This window comes from Penicillium citrinum, assembly GCF_028827155.1.
Source record: "Penicillium citrinum strain IBT 23319 chromosome Unknown utg000009l:1.0-4274883.0:1.0-4276374.0, whole genome shotgun sequence".
NCBI lineage: Eukaryota > Fungi > Ascomycota > Eurotiomycetes > Eurotiales > Aspergillaceae > Penicillium > Penicillium citrinum.
Genome location: NW_026622694.1, coordinates 3,184,540 through 3,203,144, shown reverse-complemented (window position 1 = coordinate 3,203,144; position 18,605 = coordinate 3,184,540). Strand labels below are relative to the sequence as shown.

Here is an 18,605-nt window from a genome sequence, read left to right as displayed (position 1 = left end):
GGGGACTGGAGTTTGGAAGCGACGGAAGGGCGGGGAGTGGGGAGCGAGGGGGAAAAGAAAAGGTGGGCTAGCAGCAATGCGATTTGTAGAATAGAGATAACTGGTGGGTTGAGAGCGGACAGTGGCAGCTGAAAGGAAATGGACGGTGGAACCGTGGAAAAGTTGGGATTGAAATTGAATTTGGAATTGGGATTGAGGAGGGAGAGACAAGATATTAGGAAGAAGAGGTAGAAAGAAGAGAAGAAGAAGAAGCGAAAGAAGATCGACGAGAAATTGTTGGTTCGTCCGTGCGGCTTCCTTTTTGATTTCAACTCTAAGAAGGGCAGTCACATTCCAATCGCACCTTCTTTGTAAAAAGAAAGAAGATTGTAGAGGAAAAACGTGACATTTTGGACTTTTTGACACTTCATCTTCTCCCTCGCTTCTTCACTCTCTTCTATTCTTCTTTTTCATCCACGCCTGTACCTCAATTACAACAAGAAATACACACACGGAAAAAAAAAAGGAAAAAGAAAAGAGAAAGATCAATTCATGACCCAAGCTTTGTTTTCTACAGTAATCCTGACCATGTGAATATCGACATGGAGTATTCCTCGCTTACCATTCTTGACTTATGCAGATCTCAAAACGGAGCTAGGAACAAGCGCAACGGTCTACAGAGACGTGGAGCAAACAGACAAAAGGACAAGAAAAAAAAGGCTATAAAAGAAAAGACACTAAACTGACGCCTCATCATGTGAGTCTAACGGCGATCGGGTGGGGGTTTCGCCTGAGGGTGGGAGGGTGGCCCGAGAGCGACACAACCATCAAGAACTGAGGATCTGCCCGCTAACCCAGGATTCTCACAGTGGCTCTCCATACATTCCTACTGTTGAGTCGTAGGGGGGTACATACCAAGGACAAAGGACATTTAAAAAATAAATCGGATACAAGCAAAGACGAGAGTATGAGCAGCCAGAATGCCGACAGCTACCACTTTCCTGGATAATCCGCTCCTCAAGGTCAGTCGCCCAGTCGCTGCCTGTTCACGATGTCGAACCGCCAAAATCAAGTGTGATGGCAAGCTCCCCGCCTGTTCAGCCTGCGACAAGGCTGGCAAGGCTAGCACCTGCTCGGGGGCTAGCGATGAATTCGCCAAGGGCAAAGAGCGCAGCTATGTAGCCTCCTTGGAGGGCTACTGCGAGAAGCTGGAGAAGAAGGTAGCCCAGTTACGAGATCGCCATAATTCTCTCCCCGTGGAAGGTGATGGGGTTGCGCGTGAAATGTCCATCACCTCAGCTTCCTCCGATGGCCCCTTAGGACTTGCCCACCGCCGGGAAGTTTCTGATATCGATGATCTTGTCGGTGATTTTGGCTTCTTATCAGTCAATGCCACCTCTCGGGACTTCCATGGAATCACCACCAAAACCACATTTGCCAACTTGCTTCTTTCCGTTGCAACCGTAGGGGATCTCCCGCCACAGTCTCCTCGCTCGTTGCCCGCGCGCCATGAGGCAACTCCTCTATTGCAATACTATTTTGATAATGTCTTTGTTCAACTTCCATTCTTTGTGGAAACGAGTTTTTGGACGTCAGTGGATGCCGTTTATCAATCTGATGGTCGTTTCGCCAAACCATTCGATCATTGGATGCTACGAATGGTCCTTGCTATTTCCTCGGCAGCGGTATCGTATCAAAACTCCGACAAGAGTCATCGAAAGGCCTTCGCTCTGGTCTCAGATGCACTTACTTATGCCGAGGATGTCCTTCGGCCAGGGTCAATCACTTGTATTCAAGCCATTATTCTTCTTGCCCAGTATGCTCTGGTTGACCCGGCGCATTTCCATAGCTGGCACCTAGTAGGAATGGCCATCCGAGTCGCCGTAGACCTGGGTCTTCATCAAGATCCTCCAACAGAGGTATTACCGAACGCAGACCGGCTAGAAATTCGTCGAAGGGTATTCCATTGTCTTTACTGCCTGGATAGGTAAGTCACTCATCACTTTGACATTGATTTTCTACAGAGCAGGTTGCTAAAACTCCAACAAAGAGGAATGAGCACTGCTTTACAACAAACCTTTTCTTTTTCCGATGCTTCCGTTGATGTTGCCATGCCCTCCTCGGCCACATCGGGTGGCACAGAAACAAGTCATATATTCCTACGAAGCCCAACACCGGCACTTCATATTGTCAAAATCCGACAAATACTATCTGCCGGATACCAGGACATGTATTATGCTTCACGCGAACAGTCCCCTCAAGCACTCGCGCAGACATGGCACCTCTGCTACCGAACTCGTGAATGGTTTCATGAATGCCCTAAGAACGCTCCCAGCCATTTCGCCCTTCTTTACCGACTTGAACTTCTGTACACCATTATCATCCTCGTCTCGCCTTCCCATCGATACCCTGTTCTTTGCGATTATAGTAAAGCGATCCTATTTGACCGTTGCATGGATTTCATCAGCCAGATTCACCAAGTGCTGGACAATCCGAGTGTCCTCCCTTTCATCACATTTCTCGACATCCAGCGCGTCCATCAGGTTGGGCAGCGCTTTGTTAGGGTGTTATCTGAGAACTTTGATTATCTCCTAAGCTCGGTGGTTCCCTCACCCCCGCCAGTCCCAGAAGGAACTCCCGATCCGCCAATGCTGGGTAAAGAAGACCGGATTAATTGTCGTCCCCGGGCAACTCGTTGTCTTGGCTACGTGCGAGATTTACTCCAATACTGTGCGCGGAAATGGGACATGAAAACTCCGCTTAAGGAGTTCGAGCAAGAATCTGCTCTACTGTGTAATATATTGACGGAAAAACCTATGGGATATAACACAACTTACGATGCGTATGGACAAGGGTCAGCATCTGGGCAGCCGCCGGCCGGCGCTGGATATCCCGGATATCACTTAGGTTAGGCTTGATTTGGGAGCACGTATTAGTGTCTATCTGAATTCACATTTACTTTACTTTGCTTGTACTCATTGTATTCGGTCAAAGCCGCTATAATCGTTCTGTTTGAGCCATTCCTGCCTTCTATCGCCTTTATCAAACTTGGCCTGGCCTATATTGCGTTTTCATTGGCTCCGCAATGGTCTAAAATACTACATAGTTATTAGGGTACGTGGGCGACGTTTCCATGATGAAGTCCCTTCATCCTCGCAACAAGACGACTACAACCTACATAAGAGTAGTAGAACCGTTGGATTGATTTGTCCAGATGCCGGGATGGTTTTCAAGGCTGTGGTATTCTCCAGGGCTATTCCAATGCACGCTAGGTGCATCTTATTCAAAGCCGGTAAACCAGATCCTGATCAATAGGATAAAGATCATGGATACTTCAAGTGGTACTCCAGGGTTACAAAGACCTACTAAGTGGGGATCAGAAAGAGCTTGGGAATGGGAAAGGATCAAGCTTTAATACTCGACTAATTGAATATTACGAAGATGGGCTGGAAGATATGATGTTTAAGCTTGCCATTGAATATAATTACATTTTCGATCAATTCGCTCTATAAAAGGGTATCCGAGCAGAATAAAAGTAGAGTGAAATCTCCTTAACATTAGATTATAATGTCATTGACCGGGCAGAAATAAAAGTAGTAAATGTGGGAAGACGGGACAAAAGACGCCCTATTCTGTCTTCAGAAGATCATACAAGAAACTACCCTTTCAAGTGTCTCAAAAAATATGCACAAGATAATTGCGGGGTATTCGCAACGGCTCCCAAGACGCTATCCATTGCGGCGTAAAAAAGACCCTTCAGACAACAAGTGAGGTCTGAATTTACAGGTTGGAACCGACGGTAGTGACAATGCTGCCGACGGGGGTACCGACGGAGGGCAGACCCAGACCGGTAACGAGGGCAGCGACCTCAGGGGACAGCTTGATGAGCAGAGCAGAGCCGTCCTTCTGGGTGACAGTGAGGAGGTCCTCGGTGGGGCCGGAGATGTCCTTGACGAGGTCACCAACGTTGGCAGCAGTCTTGACGATCTGGCCAGCGGGGACACCGACGGAGGGGAGACCAAGGCCGGACAGGAGGGCAGTAACGGGGGCAGAGAGCTCAACAAGGAGGTGCTTAGCGTTACCACCGGTGACAGTCAGGATGCTCTTGACCTGGGGAGCGAGGTCACCAACGATCTTGCCAGTGGGGAGGTCACGCTTCAGGTTCTTGCCGAGGACAGCGACGACAGTACCGACGGGGACACCGACGGTGGGGAGACCAAGACCGGAGACGAGGCCAGCGACCTCGGGAGAAAGACCAATGAGCAGAGCACCGACGTCAGCACCGAGGACGGTGACAAGGCCGTCAACGTGGGGACCAAGGCCAGTGACAAGGTCACCAAGACCGGAGGCGGAGGCAACGATGCCACCAACGGGGGCACCAAGGCCACCAAGGCCAAGGCCGGTGAGAAGAGCAGCGACCTCAGGGCTCAGCTGGATGAGCAGAGTCTGGGCGTTGGGGCCAGCAACGGTGAGGACGTTGTTAAGCTCAGGGCCAAGGTCCTGGACGACGTGACCGGTCTCACCGATCTTCTGGTCAGGGTTCTTGGGAGTGGGCAGGTTGAGGATGTTGGTCAGGTCACCGAGCTTGGAAACAACGGGGAGGTTGTCCAGCTTCAGCTCCTTGGTGATGTCACCAAGCTTGAGGTTCTTGGCAAGACCATCCAGGCCAGCCAGCTTGGTGAGGTCAGTCAGACCGCTGAGGATGGGCACATCAGCGGGAGCCGGGGTAGGAGCGGCGATGGCAGCAGTGGCCATGGCCAGGAGGGTGACGAAAGAGACCTTCATTGTGATGTGATTAAAAGGATATTAAAGAATGACTGGAGTCGGATTGACTGAAAGAGTGACTGTGAGGGATGAGAGAAGAAAGAGAAGAAAGTTAAAAGCAGCTGCGGCGAGAAGCAACTCTTATACGACCACGAAACCTCTTTGCCTCAGGGTTTTATCCACCCTTAACCCTGCTGACTGAGAAGACCTGACCAAATTTGAAGCAGCGGGTCTCTCTCGTGGGCACAGTGTTATTGACCAGACTATCCCGTAGTCCGTGGAGATATTGACCAATGTACCATGGTGGACCAGTGGTATCCAGCGTGTCAAACCTAATCCAGACAGTCGGAACTCCATTGTAATCCCTGACCAGGGTCCTCTGTGGATATTCTATCAGGGTCTGGAAGAAAATAGGGAAATGAAGCTGGCTCCATCCCTATCAGGCTCATTTCGATTGGCTATGTCGGTGATATTGTGTTTGTAGATTTGTAAAGTATCAGACGAAATGCCTCGGGGAAAAGACCCTGTACCATATGGTTCAGGGTGCATCGATTCTGATGCATATCAGAGGTATTCCCCAGGTAGATTCAAAGGCACGAGTGATATGATGACACCAGTGAACCCTATCTAGATAACTGAACCAGTCATAGAAGATGAAGAAGTATATCACTCCTTGTTTGTGTTCGGTAGATCGAACCGGAGATGGACGGAATTCCGCAACTCGATGAGCGCGAGTGCTTCCATTGTACGGAGTACGCTAAACAGCAATAACATCCAGTTAGACTAGATTGGGATCAACATGTGTAGTTGGAGGGGCGATGGAGTCAAAGGTTCATCACGAGGGATCGTGTGTTGTGGCTGGTTCGTACCTGAGCTTATATGGGCCCACTGGCACCGAATACCTCCGATGGGTCCATCAATAATGTCGTCGATCAAGAGCTTGGATGAGCCGGGGGGTCCGCTCATCCAGCAATATGGAAATGTAAACAACACAATTTTGAGACTGGCCCCAAGATCGCTAGTCTTTTTGACGGCTTTGACGTGTCTCAGTTGAGATCGGCTGTGAACACCTTTCTAGGGGGGAGGGTTTCTGGTTCTCTCTTCATGCCTGCTTTGAGTTGTAGAAGGCCTCAGAAATGGTGGAGCACATAGTAGATGATCAATTTTCTCACCATTTCCCGCTTTTTTTGCCTTGGGGAGAAGTGCCGAAGAGGCGCGCGATGTTAGGGTTTGGCAGAAAAACATAAAGGTTACGAGGTGGCGCGATATTGACCAACCAACTATCCTTCATTCAACAACTGTCGATCGAGCCCCACGCATCCATCAAAAGAACCGGTTAGGCTTGCCCGCCAGGGGTAATCTTGAATAGAACAAATCAAAAATCGTCATCGGTCGAAATTAGCATCCTGGATTTGACGTGAGACTTTCTGATTTGCCCCGAATGCCTTAGGAGGCTTTGCTCCTCCACTTACCCTCTCGGTCGATTGACTTCAACTTCCCCTTGCTAGCTGCCTCCACTGGCGGATCCGTGGAGAATGGAAAAGGGTACAATCGAATCCGAATGGGCCTTATCTGGGTCATGTGCTACATAGCTAGTGAGCCCTCTCCGTAGCCAATACAGTACTTTGTACGGAGTACAGTACGGAGTAGTTACTACGTACATACAGTACTGTGTATAGAAAGATTGCTATAGAAAGGGGGTCGGACAATTCCGCCACTACCCAAGATTTAGGGCTTACAGCACGGCACTTGATAAGTGTATCGGTGGGAGGTAAAAGCTTGCTGAGCCACCTGCATCATTGCAATAGGGGTTTAAGTTAGGATTGGCCATCACTGATACTATCTACGTCCAGTAAACAATCCATAGACGCAGACCATACTTCAATAGTGCCCTGAATGAAACGCTTCATGCACATCACAAAGCCGTTGTTTCTAACGCTCTCTCCTGTACGACTGTTGTACATAGTACTTTTAGAACCACATGGTGTCTGAAGCTGCATGGAAGATTCCTTTCACCCTTCGCCCAGCACGAAGATCCTCGATGTGCCGGAAATTCCCCGGCTACTAAATTAGTGCGCCAAGATTACCCTGTCTTTTATGGAGTCGTAGAATTGGACTAATCAGGCCATCCCAATCTCCTAGGGTCCACTTCTAGATATCCTCATCGATCATCCACCCATGGAGAGTCTTGGTTCCACGATAGAGTTTGATGCCTTTTCCACTGTCAGCTGGTGGTCTCTTGGAATACCTCGTCCGTACGGAGATTGTACTGTACATAGTACATAGTAACTACTGTATATTCGATCCCTCAGTTCTCCGGCACTCCCGCCGGCGTCTCTCAGATCCCTTCATGGCCCCTCCGGACCGCTCCACTTGAACCCTGCCTTAGCTTACAGGTTTCCCGCTTTTCTTTGGTTGGTCCAGAGTCACGATCGAGTACAGTATGTTTGATTACGGGTTTTATGAAGACGGGAACATTCCAATTTTCGAGTCAGCCGATGATACTCCGGACTACTAGTACGTAGTATGGAGTGCATGTAGAGTAATTCATATAAAGCTGCACAGTAGTTTGTGGAGATATCAGTTAAATTGAATGTACGGAGTACTTAGTCTATACTATAACTACAATGCATACAGTAACAGCAAAAAATAGGGAAATAAAGCCCAATAGTATGAAAAAAAAATAAAAAATAAAAAACTCTGTGCATGATTTCCAGAAACCTGCGTGCTTAAAACGTAGTGTTGATATGACGATCACTGGATTAGGTCAACACGGCAGAGAAATCGCCATCCCGATCCAGATGGGCCTTGTGCCGATAATTTTTGGTCGGTCTGCCCGAGTCTCATTTTGCACCATCACGACGGAAATTTCGTAGTACCTAGATAGGAACTCTCTGGCCCGAGGCTCATGGCACTGTGATTATGGATTCAATCCACTCAAGACCCATTTACACCAAATGAAAATAATCAAAAATATGAATTAATAATACCTAACTATGCATGCATACTTATGTACATACAATACACCGTATATGGGACTCGCGATATCACGCCATGTTTGTATGTAGTGGCGGAAATTCGAAGACGGTACGGAATGAAGTGCCTAGATAAGACACTGGCAGACATATTTGTAAGAAGCAAGCGGTCCTCTACTTTTCCGAGTATGTGGCCCCATAATGGGCGGGTCGAAGTCTATACAGAATCCGGAGTATGGTTCCGTAGCCTGTCGTTGGTAAATTTGTCCCAAAGAGTTCAGTTCAGCTCTGTTGTACGTAAATGTTTCTTCCAGTCGCCGCCTCGATTAAGGTTCGAGATGGACTGTACTGTATCCTCCATCTCAACCGATCTGCATTGTATCTTGGTACCTTCGACAGCGAGGACATATTTAAAACAGCAATCCCCATTGAACCTTTCCCGGGTCTGGTCTGGCTTTTTTCGTCTGAATGTGAGTAATCCGTACTATCATCCCATTACACTCTGCAATAGATATATACACTGGCCCCAGAGGCAATTATCGGGAATAAAGTTGGGGGTCCATTTCTGGGCCGGTACAAATGCAAATTAGTTCGCCCCAGCGGTGTTTCTATCCCCACGAGGCCCAGTCTGTGGCTCGTATTTGCCGACGTTAGCTTGACTAGTGGCCATTGTCCGAGATCTGATCAGTGGCTGGCTGGTATCGCGGTTGGCAGTCCAGTCTGAGTGCGATTTTTTGATAGTTGATTTGACTGAACCATCTAGGCATGTTCGTCGCACATTGGGACTATAGACCCTTTGATGAAGGGCATTTTATTGTATTCACGCGGGAGATAAGTACTGTAGTGGTCTTAGGGGGGGGTCACTAACTGATATGTGTCATATTGGCTAATACAAAAGGTGAAGGGTTGATTGAATGCCCCAAGAATATTGACACCCCACCAGCCCTGTGAAGGATTTCCGTTTCTTACTATTCAAAAGATAGCTTTCTTATGCCAGAAGCTTTGGGGTCCGATTCTCATTTCAATGGTGGTTCTGACTCGTCTTATATCATCCACCGTGCTCAAGAACTCGGGAGTCATATTGCTCACATTACGTATAATATAGATCTCAACCCCTATTGTTTCGAAGCAAATGTTTCCGGACGATTTACAGCAGAATTCATACCCTCGCTATGATACTCAGGTTGCATAAGTTCCATCATGGCGCTGTGGCGGGTGCTGTTACCATACAGTCATCACCAACCGACTTGAGAGCTCATCACTACCAATTCCATTAGACGAGCCTCTGTCACAACTGATTGTGTATTCTCACTGCAATACAAGTGGGCTCTATACACCGCTACCTTGAACACCATCTGACACTTCGATATGGGCGAGGAGGATGGCATACAACATGGTACTCCAGGATATAAACATCCAAAATAAACCACCAGCAAGGCAGCAAACCATCTACAGCCCCTATACCATGGATGGTATAGGGACAGAACAGTTCTAATCCATATCCAAGTTGGATTCATTGACATGCCCTTTGACATGCTATCCTAGTACTTCCGATATTAAGGTCATTAGCACGGCTTCTTAAGTATTGATGACTTGGTCTACTCAATGGGCACTTATCGAAGTATATGGGCATACAAACTGCCCCGTGGTGTTTCCTCATCGTCATGCTCGGACGATATTGATGAAACACCCTGTTGATAACGGACGAGCATCAAAGATGATTCTGCGAGGATAATGGCAGACGACACTAGTCTTAAGCGGATGTATTCATTTGAGTGACACTTACGTATGAACAGACAGCCTACACAAGCTTGCAAAGTCATACTAGTTACACTCTTTCTTCATTCTTCATTCTTATGCAGGGTTTGAAGCAGATTGAGTCTATACCTGGATGGCTACTTCATTCGACCATCCGGTTCTACTGGCATTGGGACCTAAAGTAAAGGGCAAGACCCACTTGCCTCAAGAACTTGTATTGCCATTTTCAATCGATGCCCAAATAATGTCTAGCAGTAGATACTCCCTATTTGACCCTGTATCACATATGGAACACTAGCCGTGACTAGCTATATCAAACACAGCATTGAAACTTACCGTAGGAAATGTCGAGTACCCTAAGTTTATAATATCCTAATATCCAAAATGTTATATCTTGGTTTGTGTAAGCCATTTGAATGAAACGCAGCACCTGACAAGGATCATTCATCAGACATTATATCTCAGTAGTTCACATCCATGGATCATCAGGTTACCAAAGATCCGGGTTGATTTGTAGGACTCTATAGCATTTACTACTTCAACTTTAGCACCACTAGGGAGATTCCAGTTATTGAACGCTCGCAGAGCAGTAGGTTGCATTATGTATTAGGCTACCGACTGTATAAAATCATAGTCATACAAAAGAGAACTGCAGAGGGGGAAATCATAAACCACGAATACAAATAAAAGAAAGTAGGCACGGCCAAGGAATCAATGTACTCAAGGACATTCAACCAAGCATGTGCCGTTTATGAGAATGGCATGGTGAATATATGACATCACGCGGGAATTTCTTTTCTTGGTCATTCTTAAGCAACGGAGGTTGATCCGTTGGTAACGTGAGTGGTACCGTTAGTTGTCTTGACACCTTCACTGAGGTGAGAGGTCTTCTCATTGACGAAAGCTTGATCAACCTCGTCAGAGAACCCACGAGATGGGTAGCCGTCAACCTTGGTGGTGCCGTTGGTAGCACCAGCAGCAGTGCCAGCAGCAGTGCCAGCAGCGGTTCCAGCAACACCGTCCGCAGTGGTGTGAGTCTTGCGGTTAACTGGGCCCTGGGAAGGGATATCAGTCGACTCAGAAGCATCGCCGATGCTGAAAATGGGCGACTCCCAACGCTCGCCCTTAGCGGCCAGATCAGCATACTCGGTGGCCTTGGTTGAAATACCGCCAGGAAGCTTGATGTCAGGGAAGATAGAATCCTTCATAGTCATGACGGTCTGGACCTTGGTGTCACGCTTGACAGTATTCTCGGCCTGCTTGGCCTTGGCCTGGGAGCGCGCCCGAATGGCATCAGCGTAGCGGGCGAAGATGGAAGGAGCATTCTCAGGATCCTCACGAGCAGCCTGCTGGGCCTTCTTGGCTTCACCGTGGATGTCAGCGGCAAAAGCATCGCCGTCAGTAAACGCCTGACGGATCTGTGCCTCAATAACCTTCTGCAAAGCAGGGCGAACCACACGGAAAAGCATAGGCTTGAAAGTGGCAAAGAGAATCTTGTGGCTGGACTTCTTGAGCTTGATGTCCATGTTCTTGATGTTCACCGAGACCTTGTCCAGCTTGACAAAGTGTTGCTTGTCGTTCTTCTCTGCCGTGGATGCGGCGATCTTGAAGCTGAAACCCTCTCCTCCCAGAAGGATGTCCATCACACCGGTGTCGGTGATTGAGGGGAAGCCTTGCTTCTTCTTGATGTAGTAGCTGACATCGCGGAGATCGGCCTGAATGCCGGATGCGGCAATCATGATTTTGTTGTTTCGCTTGTTAGTGACCTTCTTGCGGCCCCAACGGAAGTAGTTATCGCTTCCAAACTCGAGGACGTTAGGCATCAGGTTGTCACTCTCAATGACAAGGTTTTCAACAACAACATCCACCATGGGGTCGGAGACCTCGATACGAGGGATAGGGAAGTAGCGGACGTTTTCGACGATGCCAGGAATGATGACATCGCGGATGTCCTTGAGCAGGTGCTTCTTGAAAACAACCTTGCCCTCGGTGTCACGACCGAGATCTTTGAACAGCTTCTGGATTGACTGAGCCAGAGCCTGGTTCTGAGGATCCTTGTCAAATTGCTCGGCGAGGAATTTGATCTCGTCGACAATGCGGTCGGAGTGTTGGCGGTAGCGTTCGCGGAGGAGATAACGGCCCTTGTCGTACAGCTCGTTCCATTGACGGTTGCTCTCATCTTCCATAATGAAACCTTGCTCGCGCAGGCACTTACGGATGTAAGTGTCGATGTTTGAGAACCAGCCACGCAGCTCAGGGTCTTTATCGGCATCACGATAAATGTTGTTGAGCGAATCGAAGAAGTCGGCCAGGGAAGTGTTGTTGGCAAAACGCTCGATCAGAGTACGAAGGTTATACTCCACAGCCTTGACGCTGTCGGTGCCGCGGACATCACGGACAGCCGTGCCGCTCTCACCAGCACCAGTCTTGGCGTGACCAGCGTACTTCTCAGCCAGGGTCAAAAGTGTCTCAATAGCTTGCTGGTCTGCAACAAAGGTCAATACAAGTACTGCGGGCATAAATATTCTTGGAATGTCTTACAATCAGCGTGGCCCTGAACCTCGATGACCATCTTCTTCAAACGCCAGATAGTCTGCTCACGTCGTTCTTTGGGAATCTTGTCAGACAAGTACTCCTTTGTCTGGTTGGCTAACTTCTTACGACGGCTTGCCTCCGAAGGCGTAACTGAGGAAGCATCGGCAGTACCAGTCTCAGACTCGGCGACTGAGGGCGAGGCGACGCTAGATTTGTCCTAATGGTATGGTCAGAAACGGGAACCGTGAAAAAACTGCCTCGTTACAACATGGCTTACACCCTTGTTCTTCTTAAATTTGCCCTTGATATCGTCCTTGGAGATGTTGGGCTTCTCATGCCAAGTGTTCTCCTCGGCAGGCTCATCAATCTGAGCAAGCTTCTCCTCAGAAGGTCGAACCTGGTTAGCGGCCTTCTGAGAGGCGTCCGCGGCGATATCACGGATGAGCACAGTGGCATCGCTCACTAGAATTGGTCAATCATAAGCTCCATTAGGTGGCACTGAGTTATGACTTACGAATCTTGCGGAACTCTCCGTTCGTGATGAGCAATGTTCCCAAAGTCTTCAAACCATCAGCGGCCTTGCTGGCATCCTGCTTTCCATCTTCCTTAGTCACTGGGATGTTAGGTGCCTTGGCATCGCCGGCGGTAATCTGCTGCGCCTGCCAGATAAAGTCCTGGAGGAGTTCGCCATCGTTTTTGGAGAGCAAGAGTTTCTTCGACTGGTCAATGACATCACGGAGATCCTTGACAAGGACTCTGCCTTCCTCAGAAAGCTCCTTTGATGGGGAGGAGAGAGCCTTGGAGTTCAGAGCGGAGTTCAAGGCCACATCGCATTGTTTGTTCTAGAATAAAAAAAAAAGCGAAGGTTTAGTATAATTTGCGCAAACGATCTAACATGACCCTGACAGGGACGACAGGATGGAAGCTCGACTAACCGATGGGAGCTTGCTGTTCTTGAAACCTAAATTCGCTCTGTTAGCGATTGTGGTCGATCAGGCAAGAAATTGGCTGCAAACGTCGACTTACCATGGTAAATACCGAACAATTGGAGCTTCTGGTTGATATCCTAGAGTCGCACAAACCCTTATTAGTGATGTCCTTCATCAACGACGACAGTCGCCTTCCCGTGATTCGGTATCGACGTGATGATCAAGAATCGCGCTTACCTGCTCCTTCTGCTTCACATCGGTGGGTTTATTGACAGACATGATGGAAAGCGTCACAATCGTGTAATGAGGATCGTATACCGACAAACGGCAGTAGATAGAGGAGTATTATTACTGAGCACGCGATTAGCGGACGACATCAGCGAGGTTTGCGATGAGAGCAAACCAGAGCAGAGTTCCACTTGCTTACCAGAAGAATTGTTCAAATTAGCGATTAATTGGTAGAAAGGGGGCTTTGTCGCGTAGTACTGTAGATCCCTTGAAAGTAAAGACAATAACAAGGGGTTGGGGGGTATCACTGGAATGAAGGGGGGATGGATGGACTTTGGAAGGAGAGAAGGGAAGGAAAAAGAAAAAGAAAAAGAGGCTTAGTAGGAAAGGGATGACGAAGTGATTAAATATGAGCTGGACTTTCCAAAAGCAAGTCAAGCAGCAGGTACACGCCCACACACTGACGGACACAGCTTAGCGGGAAGTCACACGCCCTCCACGGAAAACGGACAAAAACCCCAAAAATTCCCAATTGAATTCGACCAAAACGGACAAAAGAAAAAAAAAGGAGGCAAGAAACTGATCCCTACTGGAAGAAGGAAGGACCAACGCGGGCTTCTTTCCTTGACGCAACATGTGACGTCACGGTGTCGTTAAGCGCGGACTGCGATTCCCCCCCAAATGCCCCTGGTGATACAAGTTCTGGCCCTGTTCGTCGTTCGTTGGACATCCCCTCAAGCAACCTGTTTTTTTTTTCTATCTTCCATTTGACCATTGAATATACTATGGATTAAAAACTTGGATATTGGGTGTAAGCTCATTCAACATTGATATCCGTCGGTGGAGGACTCCATAAGGCTGTTAGGTTGTCCAGTGTCTCGGATCCTTGAAGATCGAGTCGAATCATCCTGTACCACTAGCCTGCCTGGAGCTCCTCCGCGTTAAGCCACATCGAGCTCCGTGATCTGCAAAACTCTCCCGTTTGAGCTCCAGTCTTGGCACGCACGCGCACTCTCCGTATTTCCATGGTCTGAGGTGGGTCCTCCTCCGAGCTTCGACTGTGCGTGGCTCTGAAACCAGCAAGATCTGAGATCCTCTGCATCAACTTGACGTCAATTCTGCGTCGCTCGAGATGACATGGCACCATCCAACTATCAATCCCGTTGTCGTCTCAGTACTGGCATCATGTTGTACTATGTACCCATGTACAAAGTACTAGTTATACGGTAAGTAACTTAAAAGCTTCGTACCGACTGACTACAACATGCATACATTGTACAGACATAGTGCGAGAGTTTTTCATCTTGTTCGATCAATAATCGACTACCGTATCAATCAATGATTGTCTAACCTCCCCCTCTCTCTGGGCTTCCCTACCGCTCAAACTATTGATTTTTGGTGCGACTGCTTTCTCCGAGCGAATCATCACACCTGAAGTCTGTTCTTTGTGGACTGGCTTTCTGCTCCTTCGTCGACCCCGTACCAAACACATACCACACAGCCACACAGAAACTGATGTGGGTGCCTCATATCAATTCCCCTGCACTAGGGGAGCGGGTCCATTACGGAGATGTACTACAGTATGTACGGAGTACTCCGTACAGTAGGCCAATTTAGTTGTGGCGATGGGGCTGTGCAGATACTACACAACTCCGTAACTTCGGAGATCACAACGATACTAACACTCAGAATGGTTTAAAGTAATTCTGGTTGACAAATCTTTGATCTGATTTCAAGGATCTGCCAGGTGGATATAGATTTGAGAGAAGCTCTTGCTATCCACAGTGGAGTATTCTATTCCTTTGAAAGGTTGAAGTCTCCTATTTCCTACATTCCCGATTTGGCATGACCCTCTCTTCTCCGTAAATTCGGTCGCATGAGGGCTTGAACGAGCCTTTTGACGGAGAATCGCCGTGCTTTCAGGGGATCAACCTCAGGATATTAGGCTACAGGATTCATTCCTATCATGACCCACAAGTAACACCATGAAGACTCCGGCATATTCTGTTCATTGGTTGAAGTACAATGCGCTCCTCATTCATCAATTGTAGCTCTTTAAAGTATCCAATGGCTCCAGTACTGTAGATTATCTGCATGACATGTGATACATTGGATTTCCATCTTTAGCCGTGCTTTGACCAGTACCGACGTGCGTCTTCAACTACCCGCCCTTCCCATCCCTCGCTTGCCAAAGGCCCTATTACCTCCACTTTGCTTTGTCCAACCGCAAAGACTTCGCGACAAGGTAGATCTAAAGTCAGGTTCTCCGGGTTTCCTGCTCCGATCATCTCCTGTAGTGTTTTCTCTGAGGCGAGATACACCAGTCGGCCAATATGCGCCCAGTAAATCGTTCCCGCACACATGGCACAGGGTTCCCAGGTTGATATCATAGTACATCCAGCAAGATACTCCCAGGAATAGTTGTCGGCGGCATTACGAGCGAGCTCGCATTCCGCGTGGCGTACGTGGGATAGCGACAGCGATGACATGAGTTGCGTGGTATTATCGGGCCCTAGCAAAAGAGCCGCGAATGGTCTTTTGTTATGGATATCTTGACCAGATCGCTGCAAATCCAGACATCGCGACGCACCACTATCGAGTTGCGCTGGGGTCAATAGCGATAGACCTGCTGGCTTGGCCATGCTAAATTGATGCTAAGCTAGTGCAAATTAAATTGAATTTTGGGAGTTACAAGGTGTCACAAGTTCGAGTTGGACCATTCAAGAGTGGAATTAAGGATATCAGTGCAAGATATATCGATCATCTACTTTCAAGCAATACGGCGGGATCCGACGATCAACAACGGAAGCGGGAGAAATGCATGCTCTCACCCGATACTGGTGACTTACTAGTGAGCGGTACTAACTGCAATACTTAGCTACCAGATGGTACTTAGTAAGTACCTAGTTACTATAACTGAGTTAGAGTAACTGGTTAAAAGTACGTGCAACGGGTTGAAAAACTTGAATATTCCCAACGTTTGCGGAATCAGCACCTACCAGTTATCCAAATTCTATCAATATAAGTCCCAAGCGAGTTTGATGCCCCAAAACACATAGTAACTATCATAAATTATAATCCGATAGCTCAACAACCAACCGCTAGATTAATTTGCGCATTGAGACATTAATTCTTTCTGTTAGTATAGAGATAAATGCCCTCAAGCTCAATTGATTTGAACAATGGCTTCATAGCGGTACCGAAAACTTTCCGATAACATATTTCAAACATTTAATCATACATTTAGAATTACTTTGCCATATCATACTTTATACAAGTGATAGCATCACTTGATAATACTGTTAGTATACAATACTCATCATAGTCTCTCGATTAAGTTAATCCACCTTGAAGGTGGTGGTTGTTGTTGTTGTTGTTGTTGTTGAGATATAAGATCGTGATGTGTGGTATCGTTTGTGACCTTAGATTCTATCAAGAATAAATCTTACTTGAAATTTCCTACGATATGGACATCTTCCTCAATTACCGGATATCATCGCTACGTTGTGAATAAGATGGTCAATAGATTGGTGGCCCTGGCTAGTATTCCAACAACAGTTTTAGGACGCCACGTGACATTTCACGACTAAACAATGGCGTATTATTTTACTTCCAAGTAAGATAATAAGCAAGGTTGCTTCAAGTTCTTTGGTGCCCCCTACACCAGTCTGAGTGAGCTTGGGTTCGCACGGCCAAAAACCCCAGTGGTCCTGGGTGCATGCCAGCCCATTTATACAGCCCTGTATAAATTTATAGTAGCAAAGGATAATATGAGCAGAATATATACATATGGTATTGCGTTTTATACAGATCGTTATAGGGTAAATTACATTTATATCCATTTATATCATCATCGCAAGACCCCTGGACTTGAATCAGGCGTCGCAGTCTCACTTACTCGACCATCAGAAGATAATTTCGATGATGCACGCGTTCGCTGTAACGCAATATTCTCCGGGGTGTCACATATTCGTGCCTGGCTGTCACTATCTGCCGGTGGTTGATTGTTGTTATGAAGAGAAAGATCCACGAAATCCGATAGATCTGTTGGGTTGGAATTGGTGCTGCCGAATTTCTGAGTGGTGGCATCGACCAACTTGCCAAGAATGGCGTATTCTAATTTGAGTTTGACGCTATAGGCGAAGGCTTTGAGGGAAACGTGGACGTCGAAGAGATCCGAGTACTGGAGGCCGATAATCGCCGCATCCATGCAGATCATCGCGAGGTTGACTACCAATAGCTGAACCAGAGTTCCTCGATAATTACCCCTTGGACGGAGGTTTAGAAGTCGGACTGCTTCCCAGGAGTATATCAAAGATAGGATGGCCTCTTGGAGGGAGAAGGCGATCAATTGGATGCGCTCGAAGACATTGAATCCGGGGGTGAAGAGGGCAGATTTATTGGAGTGACTTCCGAGTTCGAGAACGGATGCAGGGACGTGGAAAACGATCGCATCGACGATTATCATGGCGAGAGTCCAGCGGAGGACGGTTGGACTATGGACAACGAGATGCAGACGGGACCAAAGAACCAATGATTGACCCGTCACCATGCCCACCCAGGCAATGAGCTCCATGGCCACGGGGAAAAGGTTGGTATAGACATTGAAAATGAGGAGAATGTATCCCAGACCGAAAGGAATGATGCAAATTGAGGAAACAAGGAGGCACCAAAAGTAGCAGCCGCCATATCGTTTGAAAGTGGTGAAGCAGAGAACGACCAATTCTAATGCGTTGTACCAAGCGATGGCAATGAGGCACGCGACAGCAGTTCTCTCAGCAATCTGACTAGCAGTCGAGCGTGCGGCTAAGCCGTAATTGCTGCCGTAAATGTCGCCGTCGGACATAAGGGCATATTCTCTGCCGTCGGACAAATGCGGAGAAGGGTAGACCGGGTGTGTTTTTCAACTTGAGAAGTTGGCGATTACAAGCAATTCATCAGATTCGTACTCGCCCAAGTCAATGGCTGACTTGGCAGCATAAGGGGGATGCGTAAATGGTTATCCAGATGTAGTATAGATAAATGAGTAGTAGTATATGGAGTTTGCGAGGGGATTTGGATATGTATATGAGGTTGAGAAAAAGACTAGAACAGCATGGTCAGGACGAGAAGACACAGGGAAAGAAGATGTGAGGCGAAAAAGGTACAAGGAGGCGGCGGGACTGCAAGATAATGACCAACCCCGTAGTCGATTTAAACCGAGTACGATTGGTCTAAAGGATCGATATTGTGGAGACAAATCATGGAGGCGACCCGCGAGCGAACGGCGATAGGTGAACCGCGTGAGGGGAACCCAACAATTTGGAAACGCTAATTGCTTGGGCCCCGATAACGGCTAGTACTGTAAAAGGAGGTTGGAGACCTTCCCATTTGGTATAAGTGTGAAGTATACATATCTACACTTGCAGTTAACGAGCTAACATAAAACAGATGTCAA

At 47.7% G+C, this 18,605-nt stretch overlaps 5 protein-coding genes across 5 annotated transcripts; 1 reads left to right on the top strand and 4 right to left on the bottom strand.

Annotated features, from left to right (window-relative positions):
- Nucleotides 1-959: 959 nt before the first annotated feature.
- N7469_010672 (Zn(II)2Cys6 transcription factor) lies at nucleotides 960-2,891 on the top strand (the record flags this gene model as incomplete). The annotated part of the gene is made up of 2 exons (XM_056649577.1): nucleotides 960-1,966; nucleotides 2,030-2,891. 2 exons carry the CDS (start codon nucleotides 960-962, stop codon nucleotides 2,889-2,891), a joined length of 1,869 nt encoding a protein of 622 aa, XP_056496708.1.
- An 868-nt stretch (nucleotides 2,892-3,759) lies between these two features.
- Nucleotides 3,760-4,764, bottom strand: N7469_010671 (uncharacterized protein; the record flags this gene model as incomplete). Its single annotated transcript, XM_056649576.1, has 1 exon — nucleotides 3,760-4,764. One exon carries the CDS (start codon nucleotides 4,762-4,764, stop codon nucleotides 3,760-3,762), a length of 1,005 nt encoding a protein of 334 aa, XP_056496707.1.
- Nucleotides 4,765-10,285: 5,521 nt separating this feature from the next.
- Nucleotides 10,286-13,275, bottom strand: N7469_010670 (uncharacterized protein; the record flags this gene model as incomplete). The annotated part of the gene is made up of 7 exons (XM_056649575.1): nucleotides 13,178-13,275; nucleotides 13,038-13,077; nucleotides 12,947-12,972; nucleotides 12,526-12,853; nucleotides 12,289-12,473; nucleotides 12,018-12,228; nucleotides 10,286-11,961 (listed from the first exon to the last, which is right to left on the bottom strand). Exons 1-7 carry the CDS (start codon nucleotides 13,217-13,219, stop codon nucleotides 10,286-10,288), a joined length of 2,508 nt encoding a protein of 835 aa, XP_056496706.1. The 5' UTR covers nucleotides 13,220-13,275.
- Nucleotides 13,276-15,291: 2,016 nt separating this feature from the next.
- On the bottom strand, nucleotides 15,292-15,810 carry N7469_010669 (nucleoside deaminase; the record flags this gene model as incomplete). The annotated part of the gene is made up of 1 exon (XM_056649574.1): nucleotides 15,292-15,810. One exon carries the CDS (start codon nucleotides 15,808-15,810, stop codon nucleotides 15,292-15,294), a length of 519 nt encoding a protein of 172 aa, XP_056496705.1.
- A 1,208-nt stretch (nucleotides 15,811-17,018) lies between these two features.
- Nucleotides 17,019-18,014, bottom strand: N7469_010668 (uncharacterized protein; the record flags this gene model as incomplete). The annotated part of the gene is made up of 1 exon (XM_056649573.1): nucleotides 17,019-18,014. One exon carries the CDS (start codon nucleotides 18,012-18,014, stop codon nucleotides 17,019-17,021), a length of 996 nt encoding a protein of 331 aa, XP_056496704.1.
- Nucleotides 18,015-18,605: the final 591 nt, after the last annotated feature.